The 24,086-nt window shown below is 38.9% G+C and overlaps 1 protein-coding gene across 2 annotated transcripts in view; it reads left to right on the top strand.

Moving 5' to 3' along the window:
• The window catches only part of BEND5 (BEN domain containing 5), a 931,317-nt gene that overhangs the window by 803,943 nt on the left and 103,288 nt on the right, over positions 1 to 24,086 (top strand). For both annotated transcript variants that reach the window (XM_084527421.1, XM_084527420.1), the window contains one exon: positions 23,315 to 23,467. In XM_084527421.1, the coding sequence (XP_084383547.1) occupies positions 23,315 to 23,467 (153 nt within the window). The remainder of the gene's footprint in view (positions 1 to 23,314; positions 23,468 to 24,086) is intronic.

The raw sequence follows: 24,086 nt of genomic DNA, 5'->3' as shown, positions 1-24,086 counted from the left end.
TCAGTGTTTATGACCCTCAGGAGCAGAGGAACTGCTGTGAATAGATAATGCTGAAAGCACTCTTGTAGCACAGAAGGTTTCATGTCTGAAGTATTTAATGTTTACAGCAAATTTGGTGTTTGTTAATTTGCATTTTTATGCATTCCTTAAAGAACTGTCACCTTATTCTTCTGCTCGTCCTTTGTACAGATGTGTGGCAATTTCTGCTGGGGGGACAGTGCTGATAGGGGTGGGGGGAAAGAGGAGAAGAGGTGTTAAGGGATGGGAAGAAGGCAGGATAGAGTCACAAGGTGCTCCGTGGCTTGGGTACTGAATCAGAATAATGCTACTTCAGAGGATGGGAAGGAAAGGAATGTAAGCAGTGTAAAGTTACCCCTTTGCACCAAACTGGAGTAATTATGATTTATAACCCATCATCTGTTTAAAAGTCAAATGCATAGCATATAGGAAAAAGACTAACCTGGAAGAGATCATATCTGTTTGTCCTTTCCTTTAAAAAGCAGACAAATTATTTTCCTTACTGGAAAGGACAGCTACCTGCTAATAATGCACTCCTCCCAGCAGCTGCATTGTATTTCTTCTTGGTATAGAAATGCTTCTGCTGGGCTGTAATTGTTGTGTTTGTGCACAGATGTAGGTTTTCACTTGGGTTGGTACCTAAAGTACCGTGTGTCTGTGGGTAGGCTGGAGTCTTTGTCTATACCACTGTGCATGTTTTTACAGGAAGAAATGTGTTTGTGTTCACCTGCATGTTTGTTTCCAGCTATCCTTGAGAAAGTTTGTGCCTGGGTATTGTTCAGAAACTGAAGAGTGGATGGGGAAGAAATAAAGATGGCTGTTTAGAAAGTTGTGCAGCAGTTTCAGTTGAACTATGGAGGTCACATAGATTAACCTATACCTACCAAATGTTCCCCAGGCAATCAGAGCACTCCGGCCAGCCAGGCAGTTTTATAAGGACTGTAAAGAATATACAGAGACATATCCCTGTAAAACCATCTCTTACCTGAAAGCTCAACGAGCCATGAAATTCAGGAAAAGAACAGCCATTTCTTGGGAAAATGTAATGTTAAGTGTCCCAAAATTAAACTCCAAGCCAGTATATTTTTGATGTTCAGCTAGAGTGACCTATGTTCAAGTAATATTAAAGAGAAATTTTCAGAGTAAAAATCCTATGTTAACAGGAAAAAAAAATCTCAGACTTTTCCACTGTTACCAGGAATGGCTTATTATATGTGTTGAAACTGAAAGATTTAAAAAGCATTATTTATTCTTTCATTTATCCTAATAGCTTCTTTTTTTTTTTTTTTTTTTTTTTTTTTCCCCCCTCTGGTCATTTTTCCAGCTTAGAGGGAGCTGAAGACTCAACTAGTCAGTTTGTCTGCATATGTGCAGTTGATTTTACTGTCATGCTGTAGCTCAGCAATCTTCTGTTTAGGTTGCAAACTATAAAGGGTAACATTTGATCTCTGTGTTCTTTTTGCCAGGCCCGACTGACATTTGTGTTAGTGATTTTTGTTGTGTTGTTGTTGGTTTTTGTTTTGTTTTGTTTTGTTTTCTCTACCCTTTTGCACTTTAATTTTTAAATGGAAACTGAATGTTGTGCCTATAGCTTCCTGACAGGGTTAAAGAATGACACTTCTATTTCAAAAATAATTTGACTATATAAAAACTGTGGGGCAAAACTGATTTTCAAGAGACATTATTTTATTGATGATATATTGTATGACCTTTTGCATGATTATTGTTGAGATATGGGAATAGCAAAAATATTTCCTGCATTGATTTAACCCGAGGTACAAAACATTAAATACAAGTAAGGGCGGTTTCTTAAGTAAACAGCACCTTTTCAAACAACAGGTTATGTGGATGTTCCTATTACAATAACTCTTGTACATCCCTCCTGAGACACAATGAAAGGGAGTTGTGTTCAGGTCTGTGTAATCACAGGCTATTTGTAGTACAGCAGTTCCTGGGAGCTCCTGTTCTGATCAACATCCCATTGAATTTGTGCTGCCATACACTGTGAGCAAGTGTCTTCCATGAGAAGGTTGTGATTTATGAAGATTAGACAGACAGGCATTCTGCAATCCCCATTATAAAAGTGAGAGCTGAGAGGAGCTGCATGACTTGTTGAAGGTCAAATGCAAAGACCGCGGCAGAACCAAGGAATCAATGCACGTATCATTTCGTGATGTGGAGGCTTCCTGCCCCTTCCATCTCTGCTGTCTGGGGAACAGTAGAGACAGGGCTTCCCAAAGCTAGCATTGTGGCAGGAGTACAACATTCAATGTGTGATAAATGAGCACATTGACTCAGGAACCAACCACGGGAATCCACAAAATGTCAGAGTCCTGGGAGATATGCTCCCAGGTAGCTGACGCTATGTCCTTATCACGAGCTGAGTGGAACAGAGCCAGAATTGTGTTCATGTTGGGATACTTTATGTGTCTACTCTCAAAATGAAGGAAACAAGGTTAACAGTGTAAAAGTGCAGAAAACAGTGTTCATATGCAACTGTTTCTTTGAAAACTATTTTCCTTCTAACTCTATCCCTCCATGCATTAATAATAGAAGTCGGGCTCAACTGTGAAGATTTCCTGTCTCACATAACTTATCCAGAAGAAGCAGAAGAGGTTAACAGCACTCCTCTCTCCATGCCATTTTTGCTGTTACATCTACCTTTGCTCTACTTGAAAATGGCATTTAACGTGAAAAAGATCTCAGTTCAGTACCTGGAACCTCTGCCTACCTGTTCAGAACAAATAAGAGCAGAGGCGTAATGGAGAGAAATTGAAATCTTTGGTTGACTTCTGAAATCCTGCATGACCTTGGGTAAGTTGTTTTAACTCTGGGCTTCAGTTTGCCAAGCTGCAATGTGATACCAGTAACTTATTTAATTTGCAAAGTGTTTTAAGATCTGCTAAAGATTAACAGTGTCACAGGGAGCACAAACATATTGAACAGTAACCACAGTCATCTGTGATGCTTATTGAGTCTAGTTTCATCAGGAACATGGCAGTGGTGGCTGTAGCATGTGAAATGGTAGGCGAATAAATTGGGAATCTATGATGGGGCCATCTGTATGATTTCACTACAGGAAATTTGACAGTGTTCCCTTTATCTAACTGTAGTGTGAAGGAAGAGGAAGGATGCACAGCTATTATACGATGTAAGTTATGATACGCTGTTTTAAGGGAGAGAAAGAATACAACCACTTAACTCTTTGATAAATCTGCACATGGCTGTTAGAATATAAACAGTTGTGAAGCAGTGAAAGAAGTGTTTGATGGTGGTTTTTATCAATTTCTGGGCTCCTCAAAGAGGAATAACTGGCTTTGGGGAGTCATGGGGACTTTGACTTTCAGAAGCAACTATCTACGATACTAGGCAGTGTGATAGTCCAAGGCAATAAAATACCCACAAGGTCCCCTTTGATGTAGAGAATGTGTGGCAGGTTCCACCTCCACAGGGAATCTCATTAGGTATTGCTGCAAGGAAGTGAAACAGTCAAGAAGCTACTCAACCTCTCTCTTTTCTCTCATCGTATTAGCCATTGGGAAGCAATTTTCTTTTGTTGTTTTATGATCTTTAGAGATGAGCTGATGATCTCAACCCTGTTCTCTAGATAAGTAAAAACCATTTTGAGTCTTTTTCCCCCCCTCATTCTTGGTATTTAAAAACTACTTTCCCAGGCCCTGTTTTGATAATGCTAGTATCTACAATGTATATCTGAAATTGTAGGAAGTCCTATAAAAGCTGTATTCCATTTAGGAACACTGGATCCTCATATCTCCCTTTCCACTACACACATGTATGTGCGCTTACAGTTAATTTCTAGTGTGAAAAATAACTTTTCAAAACTCCTGAGAGTATCCAGTGATTCTTTCGGGTCGCTCACTGCAATACTTACATTTTGGTTCAATAATTTCTAATCGGCTGAGATCACTTAGCAAATATGTATGAGAAACTTATTTTTGCTGTAAATAAAGATAATTTATTTCTTGTCAAAAGATAAGTAATTTTTACTTTACTGCTAATCCTGGTATTTTCTTCATGAATCTACAAAAATGACAATAAGTTTGTCATGGAAGGGAGACCTAAAAGGTGTGTAATTCCCGTGATTTCTTCCCCTGGAGCATTCCTGATTATTGATACATTCTGTCACTTAAGATTTACATCATTGATTAGTGTGATTTAGAGTGTCATAGCTTCGCATTCTTTGAGCCTTTCTAGCAAAGCAAGCAATTTAAAGTCGTAGCATGTGATACAAGATTTCAAAGCAGTAATTCAGCTGCAATGTTATGTTTGATCTAACATTTACTGCCTACCTACTATAACAACTGGCAGTTTATAAACTTAGAGATTAAAATGATGAGAGCTTTAGAAACTCATATAACAATAATGAAGTAGTGTATGAATGCCTGTGATTTTTTATTTTTTTTTTTTCTGCAGTTTTCTTCAACATCCTCAGGTATTTGGCAGATACTGGGAATGTTCATGGACATGCCCAGTCCATGAAGTGTAGATTAGCCATGATAACTAAACCAGCGAGAGTTCAGACTCTGATCACAGTGAGAAACAAGTGGATGAAATTTAGGTCAGGCCATATCAGACAACATTTAAATTCTTGTGTCTGTGCTGCTTAAGAACTGGACTCACGTCCTCTCTGTTCCTGCTACGGGGTTCTGAATTTCATAACCCAGAATTTTCATAGTGAAAGTTGTTTAAAGGTTGTCTTGGCCAGAGGTATGCCTTGGCTTATCAGATATTACATTACCGTTGTTCCCACAGAACTAAAATTTCCCCAGGTCCTTTCATGCAGCCTATCTGTAACATACCTGTTGACATGAAAACAGAAGTTTTAAAAAAATGTAATTCATAAGAAAAGTCTAATTATTTGTGACATTTCATCCATCATGTCCTAAGCTTCTCCAGAGGAAAGTAGTAACATTTCGTCTCCTTGACAGCAAACAACACACTGACGGACTGAAAAATGTTCTGCTATATTTCAAACTGCAGCATTTATGAGTAAAGAACAAGCACAAAATAAATAGCAAGAGTAAAGAGCAGGAACCCATGTAAGTAGGGGGCAGAAGCTTAGAGAGCTTTCTAAAAGCTTTCTCTTGGTTCAAAAAAAAAAAAAAAAAAAAAAAAAATCCTTCAAAAATAACCAGAACTTCTCAGGGTAAGCAATCTGTTGGATGGAAGCTATAACAATACCACTCAGCCCAATCTGCATGGACTTCCCTAACCACGCCTGCAAGGAGATGCCTTGGGTGGTCATTGCAGCATAGTGCAGTTCATGGAGGGCAATAGGAGCAACTGAAGACAGGCTGGAAACTGCCTTTTAGGCTACCCCCCTACTTCTATCACCAGCACTCCAGGACTTGAAAAAGAGTGCTTATGTGATCTGCAGGGCAGAGAAGCATAGCAAGGCTGTGGAGCCTGCCCTTGTATTTTTGTTTTCCCTGAAAGTAACAACTAAGCCCCTGAACATTGCTGTTGATTCATACAAAAAATGATTTTGCTTCTTCATGTTCTTTCCTTAACAAACCAATCTAGCTAATTCCCCATACTGACATAATTATCTCTCTCTTCTTTTAATCTATCTCTTCTTTGTTACTGGTAGTGGTTGTGTGCTTTTTTTTTTGTTGTTTGTTTGTTTGTTTGTTTTTGATGATTATCTGATCGTGGATGACCTATCTCTTTCCACATGGCTATTGTGGTCCTTCTTTCAGACCTAGATGTATCTGTTTCAAAACTTAAGGGTTCCTCCCACTTCAGCAAAAAAGTACCTCTATTAGTAACCCCTATTCCTACAAATGTGCAGATATTAAATTTCTACTGTTTTCCTCGGTAATCTGAGATCTCATGTCTGCGAAACATTCAGTTTCCATACACTGATGGGCTGTGAAGGTCATCTATGGTAGCATATGCGTACAGCTCTTGAGCTGTTTTTCAACTCCTTACGGTGTGCTGTTGACAGATCTCATGTTCTCCAGATTTCATCGTTTAAACAAGCACCAGGGACAAAAGAAAAGTGCAAGATCCCCACGTGAGGCATCAATGGAATCTTCCATCTTGGGAGTCTAATGAAGAACAGTAATGAGCTGGGGATTTTTGATGTTGTTTGGGTGTTCTTTGTTTTCTGATCTCTTGTTCTATAAGAAATCTGTGCTACAGCTTCTGTTTGTAAAGTATCTCTCCTTTTAACTCTGAAAAGCTGCAAATGTTCTTTGCGGAAAATGCAGGTTTATGCAGACATTACTAATCTTTTATAGGGTGGAGGCTCTTTCATTTCCATTCTTTTTCTTTTCCTTTTCTGTTATGCGCGCACACAAAAAACTCAGGAGTACATCATGAGCCGAACTGTATTTTCTGTTTATTGCCACCAGGTTAATAACAGTAATGGTGCGAGGAGAAAATGAAGTGTTATGTAAAATCCTGCATTGCAGATTTTGGTGCTGATGCAAAGAGCTCAATAAAGTGTAACACTTTAATCATGGAGATAAAATCACACAGCAGCTTCACGGTCTTCCAAGATGCAGAGCCTTAAGACAAAACAGAATTGGGCAGAGAAAGAGAAACTGACAATATTATTAAGTCCCAGAAAAGTTAGGGAAGAAAACAGCCCACTTTCTTTTCCTGTGACGCCTTGATTCAGTCACTGTATTTACAAGATAAACAACTGAAAATGTGTGTATATGAATTTCCTGGTATTAGAGAGAGCAAAATGCCACAGCCTTATACACAACTCAATGACATTTACAGGAACCTGAAAACCTTTTAAAAAACAAAGCAAACAACTCCCCCTCTCCCTGCCAAAAAAAAAAAAAAAAAAAAAAAAAAAGAGAGAGAGAGAGAGAAAACAACAACTATAGCGTGGTATGATGGTATATATTGTTTTTTTCCAAGTAGGCAGGCAGCCAAACATCATGTTAACTATAGTGGCAAGAAGTACATATTCAGCTTGCTAGCACAGAAGACAGCTTGATTTTGGATGGTGCTTATACTCTGTATATCTTTGACTGGTCTCTGCATCTTTGATCTGGTCCACTTGCTGTGAGGCACCTGACTGCAGCCGTGTGCCAAGTTTATTCTTCTTTGAAAAATGTTTCCTAAAAATTTCTATTCCCCAAATCTTGGCTATTAAAAAGGATATAATAGTATTTGAAAAAATAAAAAATAAATAAAAAAGGAAAAACAAACAAACATGGAAATACCCAGTTTGGGGGCAAGAAGAATGCCTTGGGTAACTCAGACGTGTCATGTAGCTTTGTTCCTAGTATCTGCAAACAGAGGAGCTGAACACAGGGAGGGAATCTCTGTAGTGGAGCCCAGTGACTGTCTGGCCCCACTCTGGAAGATGTTTCTTCACACCAGGGTGGTGCAGCACCAGCAGAGAAGCCATTCCAAAGAAGGTACATACTCAGTGAGAAATGTAATTCAGTTTTAGATGGTGCCTGACCCTTTGGGAATCAGCAGCCATTACCTGGAGCAGCACAGCAGCCTGATGAGCCACATTGCCCAGTACATGAGCAGAATGGAGGTGGTTATACCTTAGCTTTATTGCTGGGGCTCCACTGGCTGTATTCTGCCTAATTCCTGCCTGTTTGCAGCTGGTTAGAGCTGCCTGTTTCAATTTATTGCATAGTTATTCCCTTGGGTAAGATTTAAGGTTAATTCAAGGGCATGCTAAACCTTGCTGGGGCTGGAAGGTAACCCAGAAGGTTGAGTGTTTCCACCAGCTGTGATAACCATGTGCCTATGTTTGGGACCGCTAGGTGAAAATCTCCTACAGAGACAGAATCAAGCATACATATGACTGTTTTTTGGTAACTGATAAACTCTGTCATCACTGCTTACCCATGATATGCCCATCATAAAGAGTGCCTGATTACATGGCTGGTTTAATCCGTATAGCATGAAAGCTGACATTTTATATTACTTTATATCCTCTTGTCCAGCTGAGTTCACTTGTGTGGAATTAACAGATGTCAGATTTGGACGTTATGGGCATGGATGCCACAGAAATGTGTGTAAATAAACCATCCCTCATGTAGTATTGTTAGAATTGGTCATGGTAAGAGATGGCAAAGGATGGAAATGTTTCGTAGGATTCCATAATAGTAACTCATCGGATTGTGGGGATAGCTCAGGGATGCATCAAACTGACATGCCTTTGGAGGCTAAAATTGTATCCTAAGGGTTTTTCTGAAGTAAAAAAAAAAAAAAAAAAAATCCTGCTTTTACTGAGATAATGTCTAAGTCCAAGAACAGTACCTGTTTCCCCATGGTGTGTTACAATATTCATTACCCTTTGATGGAGTTGCATTAATGGCCTACTGATCTCGACATTTTCTCAGTTTTATCCAACATATTTGGGGTAAAGGATCAGGTAGGCTGTAATTATCTATGCGTCTTGAAAGACTGCATACCTGGTGGCTGTAAGCTCATTCACCAAAGTGAAGGGGAAGTGGTTCTAGGAAACCTACCACGTTGTGTCAACAGGTTTTGTTTGCTTGTGAAGATTGCAGGCAACTGGATGGATTTGAAGAGCTGTCTTTTTAAGGGCAGAAATGAATAAAAACAAAGTCCTGGGGGGGGGGTTAAAAAATAAATAAAATACCCAAACACAAAACCTCTGCGAAGAGTTTCTCTGTATGAATCATACAATTGATTCTTTGGGTGGGGGGTGATGTATGGGCAGCTCAAGGAGCTGATTGGGCTGGAAGAGAGATGCCTCCAAATATTTAGATTTTTTTTTTTTTTTTTTTTTTTTTCATCTAGCTGAAATGGTTCCCTAGATGATAACATGGGTCCCCAGCAAACTGTGCCAGGTTACGGGGTTACGGTACTGCGTAGACCTGGAAATGCGTGGTCACCCATGAGTAGGTGAAGTGGGAAGGGTGGAGTTCTTAAGGCTGTCCTTTTTGATGAAAACATGCATGTGAAAACAGAGGATCAGTTCAAAATGGGGCTGTGATGCCTTTCTGAATGAAAGGATGGTAACAGGCATGAATAGATTGATTGAATTAATTGATGTAGGTACTGTTTTTAGGTTGGGAAGTGCTAGAAACACTGGCACCATTTGATGCAGAACCAATAGACTCTTTTGCTCTTTGTGAGGGTAGCACAAAGGGGAACTCACCAGAGACAGAGGGACCACTGCAATAATGAAGTATGTCGGAATATACTTTCCAATAGCAAGGTAGTGTTTGGGATAGTGTCCTGGGAGACTAGAATCACTGTCTGCAACTTTGAAAAGAGCAAGTTAGTGATTTCCTAGTGCTGGGTATGTAGCGATAGCACTCTTACCTCCCAGGCATTTAGATTGTGTGTGTGCCTTTTCCAACCATTTATGTACTATTTCATCTGCTTTTAAAAAATACAGCTAGACCATTTTTACTGTGTATTTTTTTTTTTTATCCCATTTGTTTCATGTAGGTTTCTCTCAATATAACACACAAGTGAGTTAAAAACAATCAATGTAAAGACTCACAAAGTGGTGGCTGGATCTGTGGTTAACCCTTGTTTTAAAAATGATGAGGTTCCTTTTTTTTTGCCTGTGTCCTTTTAACACTGTGGGTCAGCTCTATGTCAGAAAAAAAACAGAGAGGGGCAATCCAGCCCTGGATTGAATAAGCTGCAGTGGTAGGTCACCTGTTACTTGCTGGGGTGCTCCAGCCAGATAAAGTGGTCAAAAATGTTGCTACATCCTTCCACGGACTGGGATGGCATTCTTTGAGCATGGCACTTACAAGTGTATTTGTTTTGATTGACTCCCTGGTTAGAATTGATACTCGCTTTCCTTGCCAGGAAGAAAAGGGGTGTGGGGAGAAAGAAGTTAATTGCTGACAAGCTTCAAGGGTCATCACAGTATTTGTCTCCACTTCCATTCTTTTACAAAGGCTTTAATGCTGTGTAATTATGGATTTGTTCTAAGTCTTATTTTCTCTTACAAGCTGATCACCTCATGCCTTGAAACACTTGCAGTAGTTCCAGCAATGAAACCAGGGCTATTGTGGCACAGAAATCTCTAAAATTGCAGTGATTTTCAGTTGGACACTGACCCACTGTACATCTGAAAATGTAGGTGTTGCTCTCAGGGAGCTGTTTGGCATAATTTTCTCTGTGGGGACAGATCACAGCTTCTGCTGGTCTCAGCTGTTGGGCAAATCCCCATCAAGTCTAATAGCCAGTGCTCCTTTCCCCTTGATCAGCTGGGCTTTGGTCAGTGCTGAGTTGAACATTGTTCACTTAATGAATAGCTCCCAGAATGCAAACTTCACCTGTTATCCTTCCATTTAGGAAAATTGAGAGTTTAGTCTTTTGTACTCCGCATTCAAGAGATGAGAGGGGAAAAAACCGCCTAAATGCCTCCATTTAAATGTAAATTTTGACTTTTCATGTCTGCCTAAGTAGGGTGTTTGTTTTTATAAACAATATGTGTATAAATAAAAGCCATGGAATTGAAAGAATAAAATCCCTTTCTTGTTGATATTGATATATTTTCCACGCAATAATCTTGCTCTCATCATGTTATATATTTTTATGTTTCTTTTTACTTTAAAACTAATTTTGCTGTGAGAACAAGAACAGGAGATCGTTAGGAGGAAATACTCTGGTGCTGGCTTGCACAGAGAAAACATGCCATCTGCCTAATGTGTTTCATCTTGTGTCAGCCTAAGATTTGTTGTTTGGGTTTAACATGCCAGTCACTAGCCTCGAAAGAGTTCAAGCAGCAGCTCTGACACATATCCTGGCTAGGGCTCCAAATCCTTCCTGCCTTCCAGGCACTCTGCTTGCTGTGAAATAGGCCTCGAGATTTTGGGCAGAAGGTGCAATTCCCATCACCTATCATGTCCATGTATATGAGTACTACCAGCATTTGTGCATGGAATTTAAGTGGTTTGGGTTATATTTTCAGTCTTTGTTGTGTCATGCTGTCAAGATCCAAAAGCAAAGACCCAGCCCGAAAGTGGAGTGTGGTGGTGGGTCCAAGAAGCTGGTGGATGAGGATGTGGTGGTATCTCCCAAAGGCAACCATGCAGTACAAGCTTTACCCTTCCCTGCTGTGTTAGGGAAGACCTGGAAGAGCCATTTGGTGTAGCGCTTGAGTCCCAAAATCAGAATAGTCATTCAGTTGAGCCCTGCTCACTCTGAATGGAGAGGTCTGTACTGTGACTTGTGCCTCATCACTAACTTGGTATATGTCCCTGCTCCAGTGTGCATTGTGGACTTGTCTGCCAGCAGGAAAGGGACATGTTTTGGGGCTCAAAGCTGTCATCTGAACCAGTGAGAGACCGAGGTTCAGAAACAGGCCCTTCTTCTTTACCAGATATTTCTTCTTCTTTAGTCACAGACTTTTTGCCTGATAAATGGATGGCATATGTCTCAGCTGGGTAAATGTAGCTGGTCATATTTTGTTACACTGTGCGTAATAAAGACTTTAGCTTATTTTGTTATTAAGAAAAGAATTTGGCAGACAGCTTTAAATGTCTGCCTAAGGACAAAATGAACTGAGTTTTGTAGATAGCTGCTTTTTTTTTCTTAATAAATAAATAAATGGAAAGATTTTTATGTTGATAATAAAAATAACTAATGCAGAGCTTTTTCCACTAGTGCCTGGAGACATGGACAGATGTGGGATTTTGAAGGGATAAAGAATTGAATTCTGTTGGCAGGTAGTTGCTATAAAAATGACTATCCTTTCTGCCTCTTATTACAGACCAACATTCAACAAATGAAGAGTTTCTGAGAAAGCTAATAATGACAGGATCAGGTTCCAACCACCAGAGATAGCAGAAACCTCCTCCCTTCAGAGAAATCTGAAGTTAAAGGGAAGTGGTTGGGAGAAATGGGAGCTTTATTAAAGTTTACTAACGGACTTTCTCCGACTCACAATGTGATGTGTGGGAGCATGGAGGAGAGCAAACCAGTGGGGAAAATATAAAGAAATAGAATGAGTTCACCAGAAGTTTGGTTTGCCCATGAGTTGTCTGCTGAAGTTTTATGCGATTACTTTTCTGCCTCCAGAGAACTTTCATTAAACTGTCCTATATATTTCATTTCTGTCTTGTTTTGTGGTCTGTTGGAATAACAGGATATTCTTTTGGGACTTCTCTGGTTCCTTTGGTTAGCAGAGTTGGTGATGCATCTTTGGGAAGGCAGGTCAGCTCTTTGGAACCATCTGGATGTGTTACCCGACATTAAGAAGCTGGGGCAGATGTGACCCCTCTGTATTTTCACTCGAGTTTGGCAAGTGGCTAGCTTATGTCACATCATATAATTCATCCAATTATGGGGAAATGTCTTATTCACTATTTTTTTTTCCAATACTAGCTTTTCTTGTATCCAAGTAGTATTCAGTGTTATAGCTAAAGCTTAGGTCAATCTCTGGAGGGACTATAAAGCAACAAACTCCAGTGTAAAGTGTTAAAAGCTACTAATATTGTTGACTGCCAATTTTTATTTAAAACTCTGATACCATTGCACTGAGTTGTTTACTGTCCCTTCTCTTGGCATCAGACTATTGATTTGAAACTTTCCAAGTGGCACAGATTTATATAAGGTCTGGCATATCTTCTCAGTTGAGGAAAAAATCAGCGAGAAAGAAAGGCCTCTAATTTCAGTGGTAAATCAAGGAGTTTATGTTAGGAGTGTAGTTACCTTTGTCAGTGACAGAGGAGAAACCACTAGATTGATCCAGATCTAAGTGGTTTCATTCACATGTTGAAGAACCTATCTTTCTCTAGGGACTGCTGAGGTAGTACAGGGACCAATACAATTTTTGCTTGAACAAAGACTGCCAGCCATTTGTTGTTAGGATTTTGCATTCACACAGCAAATTAGATGATGGAAAAATGAAGTATAACACCATAGTATCAGAAATTAAAAAGTCAAATTCATCTGAATCCAGATCTCCAAAACTACCTAGAACAGGAAGCTGGCTCCTTAGCTCAGACTGGGAGGAAAGCATCACTTTGTAGAATCACAGAATGGTTTGGATTGGAAGGTACCTTAAAGATCATCTAATTCCAACACCCTTTCCACCAAACTGATGGACAGCATATTTAGAATTTAGTTACTACACAAATTGTTTCATCTATCAGAATATCTTGACAAACCAGAATTATATTGTTTCCCAGTGTCGTTGGATTGTAGGACTTCTGAAGCCCTACAATCTGTTCTGGCTTCTGAAGCAGTCTGTAAAGTATATCATAGACCTGGGCAATCACTCTAGTGTTTGGTGACTCAACCTGAAAACAGTACATGGACCATCAGAACTGATGCTGCGTTTAGGAGAGCAGAGATCAAACATTGACCTGATACACCCATAAATCAGAGCAAATTGCTTTTTTGTCCATTATAGAGAGATGTAAAACAGGGTACAAGGATGAAAATGAGTTTTTTTTTTTTTTTTTTTTTTTAATATTCAAAGATGAATTTTGTATACACGCACACTTATAAAGATGTATATATTCATGCATAAGAAAAAGCTGACACAAAACACCTAAATCTCTAAGTCAAGCAATGTCTCTGTGGGTCAACTCCTACTGTCTTGGATAGGAAATACATTTCTTCAAAGAAACTATAGCTTTGTTTAGTTCTTTGTTTTTTGTTTTTTTTTTTTTTTTGTTTTTTTTTTTTTTCTCTTCAAATTGTCATTCTGGTTATTTCTTTTACCATTGTGCTGATTCTTGAGCCCCTGATGTTCTGCAAGACCTGGATCCTCTTTCTATAGGAAATGTTTTTTAAAAAAAGGCATTCCCCAATATGTTTGCAAGGCATACGTTGCCTTTGAGATCTTGCCTTGAGAATTTACTTAAAGACACCATTAACTGCCCTGCTGTACTGTTTGATGGTCAGAGCACAAGGTGATAATGCCTGCAGCAGCACAGTTGCCCTATCAGCCAGTGTGGGTTGGGGAATATTGGAGAGGAAAAAAAAAAAAAAAAATCAGATGCATCTGATGCTGATAAGTGCCTTGCAAAAAGCATGATATGTTGTGCTTACAGTCATAAAAGCAGATCCTTCCAAAATGGCCATTACTTTTTAACTTTTACAGCACTGTACAGGTAATAAATACCACTAGATGTAAAGCACAGAGGAAACATTCTGCAGTTCGTTGGGAAATGCTATGCTGATCTGAAAGGCTGAGCTGTCTCTGAGCCAGTAAAACTCAAGGAAACCTATTCTTCCAGCTGTGGATGAATCTTGGGTCAAAAAGAAGATATCATGGACAGTTCTTTTTTTCTTTTATTTGTTAGCATGCTGACCCTCCCTCCAGTAGCTATGTCTGCTGTATAGTACCTAATCTCTTTCAGTGCCCTTGTGTTTCTGTTTATCAGCTTTCACTTTTATCTCTTACTTGGCTGTGCTTGTTGCCTATGCTGAGTACAAGGGAAGAAAAGAAAGTGGCAACTTTCTGAGGAACAGAATAAGACTAATGACTGTGGGTGGTTTCTGCTTGTGGTGAGGCTGTGCCAGGAAGACAGAGAGAGATCGTTAGTTTGCTTTTCAGCTGTCCATCGCTAGTAGAGCACATGCGCAGTGTCCATCCATAGCCATCCTGTCTCTTTCCAAGGAAATAGATGGCCACATAACTTTGGAACAACACATTTCATGTTGTTTCTTTCCACCTGACTGGACAGTTTTACAGTTTGCATACATTTGTCTCTTTCTTATTCCACATTCATCTATGTAATAAGGGCTTACTTAAGGACTACCACTACAGGTCATCTCATAAGTCCAACTAATCTGATTTTCTGCATCTTTGTTAGAAGCAGAAGATGACACTTGGGGGGGGGCATCAATATGAAAGCTCGCATGTGTAAAATGAGCCCTCACCTTTGATGTCTACCTTCTACTAATCACTGTTTTTGAGGCTTCTGGATCTAAAAGCTTTACGTAGTGAGGACCTACCATTCAGTAATCCCTCTAAAGTGGTTTAAACTGTAGAAATATGCATGTTTTTTTTTGCCAATAAGCAATGCGTTAACTTTCTAAGAACTACACAAGTCATATTCTGCAGTAGAAATTAAAGTTTAATTGGAAAATAAGAACAACGATGTTGCATCAAACCCAAGGTCTGTTTGTCTCAGTATCTAATGGCCTATTGCAGATATAAGGGATAGACTGGAAGAACAGGGCAAAGCCTCCTGCAATGTGTAATCTGGGGATTTTCTGATCAAGAATTTGTGTTCACTTCTTTCTGTGTGTTGGTAGAATATTTTTATTTGAATTTATCTAATTGATCCTTATGTTTTGGCCAAAATCTGGTGGCAATGATTTCTGCAGCATAAGGTAATTTTAAAAGTACTTAATTTTGTTTGCCTTAGGTCTTCTGCCTGATGACTTTATATTCTGTCAGCTGTTACTTATTTAATGAGAAATCATGAATAATGCCATATATTATTTGAGAGACTAGATAAATTTGTTATTTGGAATTTTGATTTGCTTACATGCAATTTGTTCAACTGGATTAGTCTCTAGGAAATTAGGGGACAGCAAGTCATAATTCCTATATTCCATAATTCCTCTCTTTTGAGCCTCTTTCCCTTTGTAATTGGAGGAGAGACAGGAAATGTCTTTGGGCCTTATTTATGTACTTACAAAGTAAAGACTGTGTACCTTAGAAGATTCTGCAGGGGTACAATTAAAAGTTATTTGTAAAACACAAATTGATTAATGCTTCTATGAAGTGAACAGGTACTCTTGGACTTAATATAGGTGCAAGTATATAAACAGCAATTAATGAAGCCTGGAGACATTAAATGACTTGCCTATGGTTACACAGCATGTGAGTGTCTAAGGAACAGTACCAAGGAGTGCTAAATTCCCTGATACAGCTGCTGGGAGCATTTCAGCAGAGAAAACTTGCAGAACCAGACAAGAGTGAAACTGAATCACCCAGTGACAACATGGTCACTTAGATATTTCGGTTTTGTCACCCAATTTCCTTGCCATTAATTGCCAGAATTACAATGCTGCTTCAGCTCTTCTCTTTTTGTAGCTTAAAAAAAAAAAAAAAAAAAAAAATTCCGTTCCTTCCCCTCTCCCAAAAACTTGTTGGTTATTTTTCCATAATTCCTTTTTTTCTGAAAAGCTGTCTTTCTGTAAAGCCAATGCTGTTGCAGACAAGTGAGCAAGGCAGGATTTCCAGAGCTTGTTCAGCAAAGCATATGGTGGTGGATCCAGATCTCACAGGGCTTCCGTGTCAACATGTGCAGAGCAGGGATGTGAAAGTGAGGTCTGAGATAGACAGGGCCAAGTGAGATCATCAAAATTTAGTGTGAGATAATGGACTGAGACCCAGTACAATTCCAGTGTTTTATTTTTATTATCCAGGCAACTAAAATCTTCGGGGCTTGCTGAGGTCAAATCCCATCTCTCTGAGTGTCTGTGCATTGTGTTTGTTCCTGTATAAAGGAAAGAGAGAGGATGTGACAGAACAATGACTCTCCTTGTTCAGAGTTACCCTTCTTGTTTTGGCTTAGGGTCGGTCCCAAAATCCAGAAAGAATGTATTTCTTGATTCCTATTCATTGAGGGTAAAAATTTTACAAGAATTTTCCATGCAGTTGACCCAAAAGTCTTGTCTAAACTTGATCTGGGTCTTAAAATTGTCCCTTTGGCCCCTTTCTAATTTAATATGCATTTGAACAGAAGTGACTTCTTGATAGAGCCTTTCACCTCCAGGTCACCCTTTCAAATCCAATTCAGGCCTGTCATGACCAAATGTTACCGCCATCTGACGGCTCTTCTGCATCCTGTGTGAATTTCTGGCTTCAGTCCAGTAGCTGGTGGACAGGTGCCTGAATTGCAAAAACTGCCAGAGCTGACACTAACTGAAAGTCTCTGCAGAGAGGTCAAAGAGTGAATCAGCCTGGCAGATGAATTAACACTTAACTTGTACGCAGAGTGATGCTTTATATCTTCAAAGCGCTTTACAAACGTCAGCTAATCCTCAGGAGGTGTTGTTATCTGCACTGGCAGGTGAGAGAAGCAAGCAGATAGAGAAAGAACCAGGGTCAGAATATGCATGTTGCTGATCTCCCACTCCGGGGCCAAAACTACACATTTAGCTCCTTTCAGGCCTACTGATGGGCACAGCAGAGCAGGGTTCAAGATCACTGAAGGGGGTTCTTCTGCGGATAAAAGTATCCCTTGCTTTTTAAGAGGCATGATAGCATTGATGGACATGTCATCCTTTTGCTGTATGAATCCATGGAACCAACAGAAGTCTCTTCTCCATCCTCTTTGAGTCACTAATGATTCATGTCAGTTTATGCCTATTAATAAGAAATATCATTCAGATTGAGAAATTGGCATGTAATCAGATGGGTAAGCCATTCAAATGACTTCTAAATGGCAACTGGACTGGAGTGGTTGAATCCAAAAACCATCTCTCAGAACATCACTGAAATAATTTGGAAAAAAAAAAGTGTGAAGTGTCATGAAGAACCGTTAGAAGGTCATGCAAAATTAGAAGGGCATCAGTGTTTACAATCTGCGTTTGCAGGAACACTTAGACATTCTCAGATTGTACAAGGTTTTGTATAAGAATAAGGAGAAATTGACTGCTCTGCATGGTATCAGTGAGAATAAGAGTGTATTTAAACTGGCATTTTCCTCTTCACTGGAAACAAGAAGAGGAAATATTGTTTTAAAATATTTTTAACCTTTAGAATTTTTTTAAAAATAGTAAACCACTTTTATTATCTTATGCAAATAATTGCTTTGGTTGCCATGGTGTTGCACAAAGGTGAATGGATCACCATGAGATGATGAATGGAAGGAGAAAGATGAGGTTGTCCCTATGGTTAAAAAGGAGAGTGGCATATCTCTGAAATACTGCCTCTAATACGACATGGCTTACATCATCTGCAAAATTGGAGAAGACACTGTGGGCCCGTCTTGCTGATCCTCTGGAGTTTATAGAATGGCAGAGGAAAATATTGGAAATATTTTTTAAGGGTTTATGCTGTCTCTTTCAGATTTATGGGAAAAATAGGGGGAGAAGGTAGATGTTAGAAAAGTGATTTGGCTAAAATTCACCTTGCCAGGCATCCAAATTTGGATACTTCAGGGGAGGTTTGAATGTATGACACAGCAAGACAGTCCAAACTCTACCTCATGTTTCCTTGTGTAGTCAACAATAGATGAGCGTTGTGCATCCCTCAAGAGTGATCCAAGGCACTGGACAGAGTTTCCTGGAGCTGAGAGGGTCAGGACTGATGGTTTCTAGCTGAATATGGACTGCTGAACATTTGATGCTGAATGCTCAGTTTTTCTTGATTTTGCTTATTAGCATGTTGGACTTGTGTTTTCTGGTGTCACCTGCAGGAATTGCCAAAATATGAGCATGTGGTATGGTATGTACATGAAGATGGATATATCTGAAACCTTTGTGTAATTTTCTTTCGAGAGATTCTGGACCTGAGGAAGCTTCAAAGAGATGGTCTTTCTGGGAATTTCTGAATCTTTTCCAAACTAAAAAGGGCAAACTCCTGATGTGGTGCCAACTGTTGTATGTCCATTTGCTTCAGTGGCTGAGCAGTAAGGCTGGAAAGTCTGCCTGGAGGCTGTTACATTCACTACAACTAATGACAAGCCATGGTTTTAACAACCGTATAAAACATTGCAAAGAGTTTATCCCATCCCCCATATCATATATTGGCCTGAAGAAGTCTTTTGGACTGTCTTTCTAAACCAATTGCTATTCCCAAGAATTAATAAAATCCATATTGAAGTGACAGCTGGTGGACAGAGCTGGCTTTTTCCTGCATCACTTGCCTCTCTAGTGGCCCATGTTCTGGGGTTGATGCACAGTTATCCTTTTATTACAGCTTTTATTGATTTTTTTTTTTTTAATGTCAATTTCCTTAAGAATCATAATTGCACTGTTCAAAATCTAAGTTTGGTTATATTGGCACTAGCTGTTAACATCATTCTTTTCTTTTGCTCTTTAAGTACTGACCTTCTAAAAGCATTCAGCTAATAAAATAAAAATGCAGACAAGTTGAGAATGTTTTCTCAAAACACTTCACATGGCAACATGCACCTGTTTCTGTGCTATTTTGCTTGTGTCATGTCTTAACAATAAATATGAGCTTTCATTCTTTACCATGGTTTCTTTCATTTTTCCCCTCCCTAATTTTAATGTATATTTCTCAAACTGTCAGAAACTTTATTCTGACCCAGGAGAACAGTGAAAATTGTGTGCCACGAAGGCAGGGATTCAAATAAACTTTAGAGCAGAAATTCTTTCACTTATTTATTTACTCTCTTTTTTATGTGGTAAGAAGCAAGAAGAGGCAAAGACCATTCTTTTCAAGAGAGAGAATGTTAACTGTTGTTTTCTAGGAAGTGAGGTTCAATGATTGTCAGTCTAGTGAGTGTTTTCTGTTTTGACACAGAGAAAAGAAAGAGCAAGTCTGCCTTTGTTTTCTCCAATTCTGTAAGCTGGGTCATCCAGGTAATTACAGCTTTACTTAAAAAAGAGAGCATGAGAGAAATTCTCTGCTGCTGCTTGTAAGCACAAAGAAAAGACACTTGAGGGAATTAAATTGCATGATAATTTTTATAAGGCATCTGAATCATTTTGCATTCCACCTCTAAAGCAGAAAATGATGAGTTTAATATAATATTGTAGGATGTAACTTGTAAGTCTCTCAGAAGGCAGCTATGGCAGCCAGAAATGTTTGAGCCTGGTTATTCATTATTTTCTGCTTAAAAGCTGAAGCAAATGTGACTGAGACTTTGAGCCACATCTAAATTTATTCCCATTCTTACTTGTAGATGCTACTGCTTTATAAGCCATAACCAGGGTGGGTTCTGCTGTGTAGATACCATCAGATGCCCTTGTGGTTTAGCAGCAGATAGAATTAGTTTATATTTTAAGTGTGTTCACGTGCACATATGTAAATGCACACATAAATTTATTAACTTCATTTCCAATTAAAATTCTCCCTATCTCCAAGAGAAACAATTTCAGGTCAGCTCTCTGCTGATTTTTTGGAAATTCCCACCAGTAGGTGACATTATATATTTAATAAAATGCTAATTCTGTGATCCTACCTAAATTACAGGAGATCAGTAATTACGTAAAAACCTTCCAGAAAACCTCAACTGAAATGTGAAACTTTATTCCTGTACTTAAATTTCTGATGTAGCAGTGGGTGAAAGCTTCTACATGTAAAGTACTTATGAATATGCATGTCTCTAAAGAGAGAGAAGAAATACCATAATCGTTTGGGAGAATATTTTCGTTCTTTTGTGAAACACGTTTGCAAACAAATCACCTGCTACTCAGTGGCATGAGTTGGAGAACTTTGAGTTAACATCCAAGTGACTGGGCTGTTATTGTCCATTTTAAGGTCAGAATATTTCTGTGTCTGTGAATAAAGAGAATTTTTCCATTAGGAACTCATGTGTTATATTAACAATGCACTGAGTTATTCTGTTCTGTAACAGAGAATGCTCAAGATGTTTCCCTTTGATAAAATAATGAATGTGATCAGAAGAAAAGAAATGTGAAACACTGAAATACTGATCTGCTCACATACAGCAGTGTCTGGGAGTAGTACATTTAACTGGCAATTACTTTAGTGGTGTTTAACAACTTACTGAATAGGATGGACAATTGCAAATTGGCACTATATTTAGTGGGCAGGAATACGTGAAATTGAGATTTTATATGTTCCATAGCAGGTTAAGGAGCAAGGACCAGCAGGAAAAAAAAAAAAATAAAATAAAAAATTATATAGATATTGTTGGCTGACATAGAAAATTACTTTTGAAATATGTTGGGAATGATTGGGTAAATGGTTTTAATCACTTACTAGGTGATGAGTTATCTCTTAAATGTCATGGTTTGCTTTTCTTCAAAGAATCAATTTATATCTGCAAATATTCTGGATGATAAAGAAAGACTTTCAAAGAAACTTCAGCACTCTAAGAGACTGTCTAAAATTCTCAAGGACAATTTTATCAGCAAATTTTTAGCAAGAATGCTTGGAAAGTTTAGAAAATATTCTCTAGTATCAGACTGGATGGCTTGGTCAAATGACTTGGTCAAATGAAAACTAAGTTGAGGCTCAGCTCACACATATTCTACAGGTGAATTTTTTGCTGGTAAATTATTTTACTAAACTGTGCTTTTGTGTGCTTGTTTGTAGACTCTTTCCTTTGGAAACAACTTGAGAACTTCTGAGAAGTACATGTATAGTACAACACCTCAGCACAGATCATACAGTCTAAGCCATCCCCTTCAGTTTTGTTTAACTCACAAATTATGCTAGTCTATTGCTGTATGTCTTGCTATGTTTCTCAATTACTTTATATCAGTAAATACGCTGCTATAAAGAACTCTATGTAGTTCTAAAATAAACATACCTTAGGTCACTGACTTCTGTGTGAAGGACATTCATGCTTTAGAAATATCCATTGCAACTAGGTTGTCTCCTCACTTCAACATCAAATCACTGTTTTAAGACTTTACAATGTGTTAGGTTTTATGGTGATAAAGAGGTGTACATCTATCTCAACAAATTCTGTTTCTGATGGGAAATTATTTTATGGAAAAAAGTGTTATACGATCTTGGTTTTAATTTGTGTGTGCTTAGAGAGGAAGGAAAATCATATGTGATGTTTCATCTTGTTGATGCTAAGCTTTCTCTAAATAGCAGATGCATGCTTTATTGCACTGTTGGTCCTCTATAGCACAGCAAAATGTTTTTGCAGTAGCAGACAATTTATTGTTTTAGAGTCAAATACAATCAAATGTTCCTTCTCCTGTGAAGCATGGTCAGATATTGATATTACATTAGCTAGCATCTTAACATAGGAGAGGCTTAATAAGATACAGTATTACTCTCTCTAGGCTGTTTAATTAAACTGAACATTCACTGTGTATTGTACATTGCTTTTCTGCCAAGGGAAAGTAAATCTGTATCATATTAGTATCACATACCAAATGATGTTCTCCCCCTGTTAGAGACTCTCTAGAAGAGCTGACGCTGCTGTCATACAAACTGCTTTTTTAATACATTAGACTGCCTTGTTGCTCAGTATTCTCCAGTAGCCTGAGCAAGCTTTGGGTGTAGACCAGGTACAGCTGGGGAGTTGCATATTACATTTTACTGGCAAGGGGTATATTTATTTGCCACTGAGAGGTACAGGGCTGTCTGGTTAAATATCATAATCCCCTGTCCTGTTAACAGAGCTCTGCTCCTCCGTCCCACCATTGGGATCTACTTTCTGGTGGCAGTTCTTACTGGCCAGGGTGGCCAGGTAGTAAGGTAGGTTTGTTGTTATCTGGTCGCAGAGCACAGGCTGTTAAGGACCAGAAGTTGCAAGTGTTCGGGAAACTGGGTAATTCAGTGGCTGCTGCTCCGGTAGCATTTTCTAGTACTGGCTGTTGCCTTCTTACTGCTGTCAGTGACACTGCACATAGTGGTCAAGGTGAATATTTGATCTTTGCCATTGCTGGCAATGCAATGTCACTTATGTGAGGACAAAAATGTCTTTCTGGATGGGACATTTGAGCAGTGTTTTTTGGTTTTTGTTTTTTTTTTTTTTGGTTGCCTGGCACTGAATTAATTGCCAGTCGCAGAAGGGTATGGGGAGAGCAGGCACGTCTGTGTTAGGGAGGCTGGTGTTCTCTTCTGAAGCAAGAGTAGATGCAGAATCACATGGAAGCTACAAGGATAGAGGTATTCAAGGCACTTGCTTTGGGGATTTTTTTTCTGTTGGATTACTACAAAGCAGAGTAAGACAAATTTCCAGGCAGATTAGGTAGGATTAGAAATATGTGGTATTTTTCTTTATAAACTGAAATAAACTGCATTGGAAATACTGAAGAAAGTCTTATTTACACAGTTTTGAGCCTGTCTTTGCTGGCTGAAAGGGTACATCTGCATATTGTAATGCAGAGCCATTCAGAGATGCCTGAACAGTCATGCTCTGGAACTGGAAGGTACATGCTTTTATCAATGGCAAGGAGCCCTGTGGCAAAGAGGACAACAATGCCTATCTGCACAGTATCCTGTGCTGCATAAATGTTCCAACCTGCTGAGAACAGCTAGAGGAATGTTTGTCAAGGCCTTGAGCTGCATCTTGCACACAACCCCAAGAAGACATGAATGGCTGGATGCATCAAAACAATGGCTTTGGTGTGGCTCTCTGACACTGGCACCATGGGTAGACTCAAGGAGGGCAGTACTGGATTTACAGAAGGCTTTGCCTACATAACACAGTTGTGATTTATCTCACGCTGTGTTGTTTTGTTCTGTTCTTCCCCTCAACAGAAGATTAACCTGGAGTTCTATATTGACATCCATGCCCACTCCACCATGATGAATGGCTTCATGTACGGGAACATCTTTGAAGACGAGGAAAGATTTCAGCGACAGGCTGTTTTACCCAAGCTACTCTGTCAAAATGCTGAAGATTTCTCTTATGTAAGCAATGTTTCTCTTAATTCATTTGTGTGTGTGTGTGTAATTTATTTTTAATGATAAATATTTATCTTAATTGAATTATGTGAATTTTATTTTCATACCAATAGAGGTCTACTTAAAATTTTTGTCATGATTAGACACCATCTTTCCTCCTACATTCACCTTTCTCCTAAAGTGATAAATTTTGATCTTGTGTATGGTTATTAGACACATGAACAGAAGCATGTTTTTCATCTTCTGTATTATAACCTTCAGTTGTGATTTATTAATGCACTTAGTTTTTATCAGAAGAAGTTTTAGCTTTTGATCAACTGGATTGGGTTTATTGTTTTTATATGATACATTGGTAAACTTTTGACTCATATACTTTAAATAATGGTATAACATCAAATGACCCTCCCGCCTGCCTCCAAATGATTGTTCACCACTCCTGGCCCATGTTACACACCTATGGGGCTGCCAGCTCAGCTGCATCCAAATAGCTCTCCCTTGCTCTGTTTCAATCTACACACTCCAGGTTTGCTTCAGTGGACAGTCTTTTAAGTAACAGTTGTTTGGTGCCCTGGTTTGCTTTGACTAGGATAAGGAGCGTTTACAATTACATCTCAGCCAAGGCAGT

The sequence above is a fragment of the Aythya ferina genome (genome assembly GCF_964211825.1).
Source record: "Aythya ferina genome assembly, chromosome: 8".
NCBI classification, from domain to species: domain Eukaryota; kingdom Metazoa; phylum Chordata; class Aves; order Anseriformes; family Anatidae; genus Aythya; species Aythya ferina.
Note: the sequence above shows the minus strand (reverse complement) of the source record. Positions and strands in the feature narration are given on the sequence as shown.